Source organism: Meleagris gallopavo, unplaced genomic scaffold (genome assembly GCF_000146605.3).
Source record: "Meleagris gallopavo isolate NT-WF06-2002-E0010 breed Aviagen turkey brand Nicholas breeding stock unplaced genomic scaffold, Turkey_5.1 ChrUn_random_7180001874319, whole genome shotgun sequence".
Taxonomy (NCBI): domain Eukaryota; kingdom Metazoa; phylum Chordata; class Aves; order Galliformes; family Phasianidae; genus Meleagris; species Meleagris gallopavo.
Genome location: NW_011138936.1, coordinates 1 through 1,175, shown reverse-complemented (window position 1 = coordinate 1,175; position 1,175 = coordinate 1). Strand labels below are relative to the sequence as shown.

General features: G+C 63.4%; 1 protein-coding gene across 1 annotated transcript; it reads left to right on the top strand.

The window, feature by feature from the left end:
* The first annotated feature begins 7 nt into the window (after positions 1–7).
* On the top strand, positions 8–1,169 carry TSEN34 (tRNA splicing endonuclease subunit 34). Its single transcript, XM_010727184.3, has 2 exons — positions 8–550; positions 657–1,169. Exons 1-2 carry the CDS (start codon positions 22–24, stop codon positions 941–943), a joined length of 816 nt encoding a protein of 271 aa, XP_010725486.3. The 5' UTR covers positions 8–21; the 3' UTR covers positions 944–1,169.
* The last annotated feature ends 6 nt before the right edge of the window (positions 1,170–1,175 follow it).

Genomic DNA, 1,175 nt, shown 5'->3' with positions numbered 1-1,175 from the left:
GCGCTGGGGGAGCGGCACCGGATGTGGGGAGCTTTGGTTGGCGCCCCCTCGCGGCGCGGAGGGGGAAGGCGGCTGCCGCTGCAACTGCTGCCGGAGGAAGGGCGGCTGCTGGAGGAGATCGGGGCGGCGCGGCTGGAACCGGAACCGGAAACGGGGAGACCGGAAGTGGGCGGGAAAAGGCCGAGAAGCTGCGGACCGGAAGTGGGAGCGGAGGGACCGGATGAGGGAAGCAAAAGGCCGAGAAGCTGCGGACCGGAAGTGGGAGTGAAGGGACGGGAAGTAGATGGACCGGAAGTGGGAACGGAGGGACCGGATGTGGGAAGCAAAAGTCCGAGACTGTGCGGAATGGCGGTGGAGGCTGAGGGAGTGGAAACGGAGGGACAGGAAGTTGGTGATGAGGGAGCGGAAGTTGATAACGAAAGTCCGGAAGTGAGATCCGAGGGACTGGAAGCGGTGAGACCGGAAAGTGAGAGGTCGGAGGTTGAAACTGACGGACCGGAAATGGAGGCAGAGGCACCGGAAATAAAAGTGGAGGGACCGGAAGCCGAAGGTGAGCTCTGTCGGAGTGGGGCTGAGGGGGTTCTTTGGGGCGCGGATCCGTGGGGTTTGTGGGCGTGGCTCCCCGGAGCCCCGCCCTCACCCGCCCTCCCCCCCAGCGCACCGGGAGCGCCGTTTCCGGGTGTACCGGGACCTGTGGGGGCGGGGGCTGCACCTCACGGCCGGCGGCAAATTCGGGGCGACTTCCTGGTGTATCCCGGTGAGGATGTGGGGCGCGGGGGCCCTGTGGGGCGCTATGGGCTTCCTGGGGGGCTTCCGTGGGTCGCTGCGGGGTCTCTATGGATTTTTAAGGGCTGTATGGGATCGTGGGGGAACTCTGCGGGGTCCCTGTGGGTCCCACTGGGGTCTCTGTGGGTCTTTATGGGATGTCTGCGGGTCTCTGTAGGCGCTATGGAGACCTTGGGAACTCTGTGGGGTCACCATGGTTCTCTGGGGGTCTCTGTGGGTCTCTATGGATCTTTATAGGATCTCTATGGGTTCTCTGCGGGTCTTTATGGGCTCTCTGGGATCCTGGGGAGCTCTATGGGGTCTCTGTGTGTCTCAATGGGGTCCCTATGGATGTCTGTGGGGCCTCTATTGCATCTCTATGGATCCTAAGTGGGGTTTCTGTGGCTTTT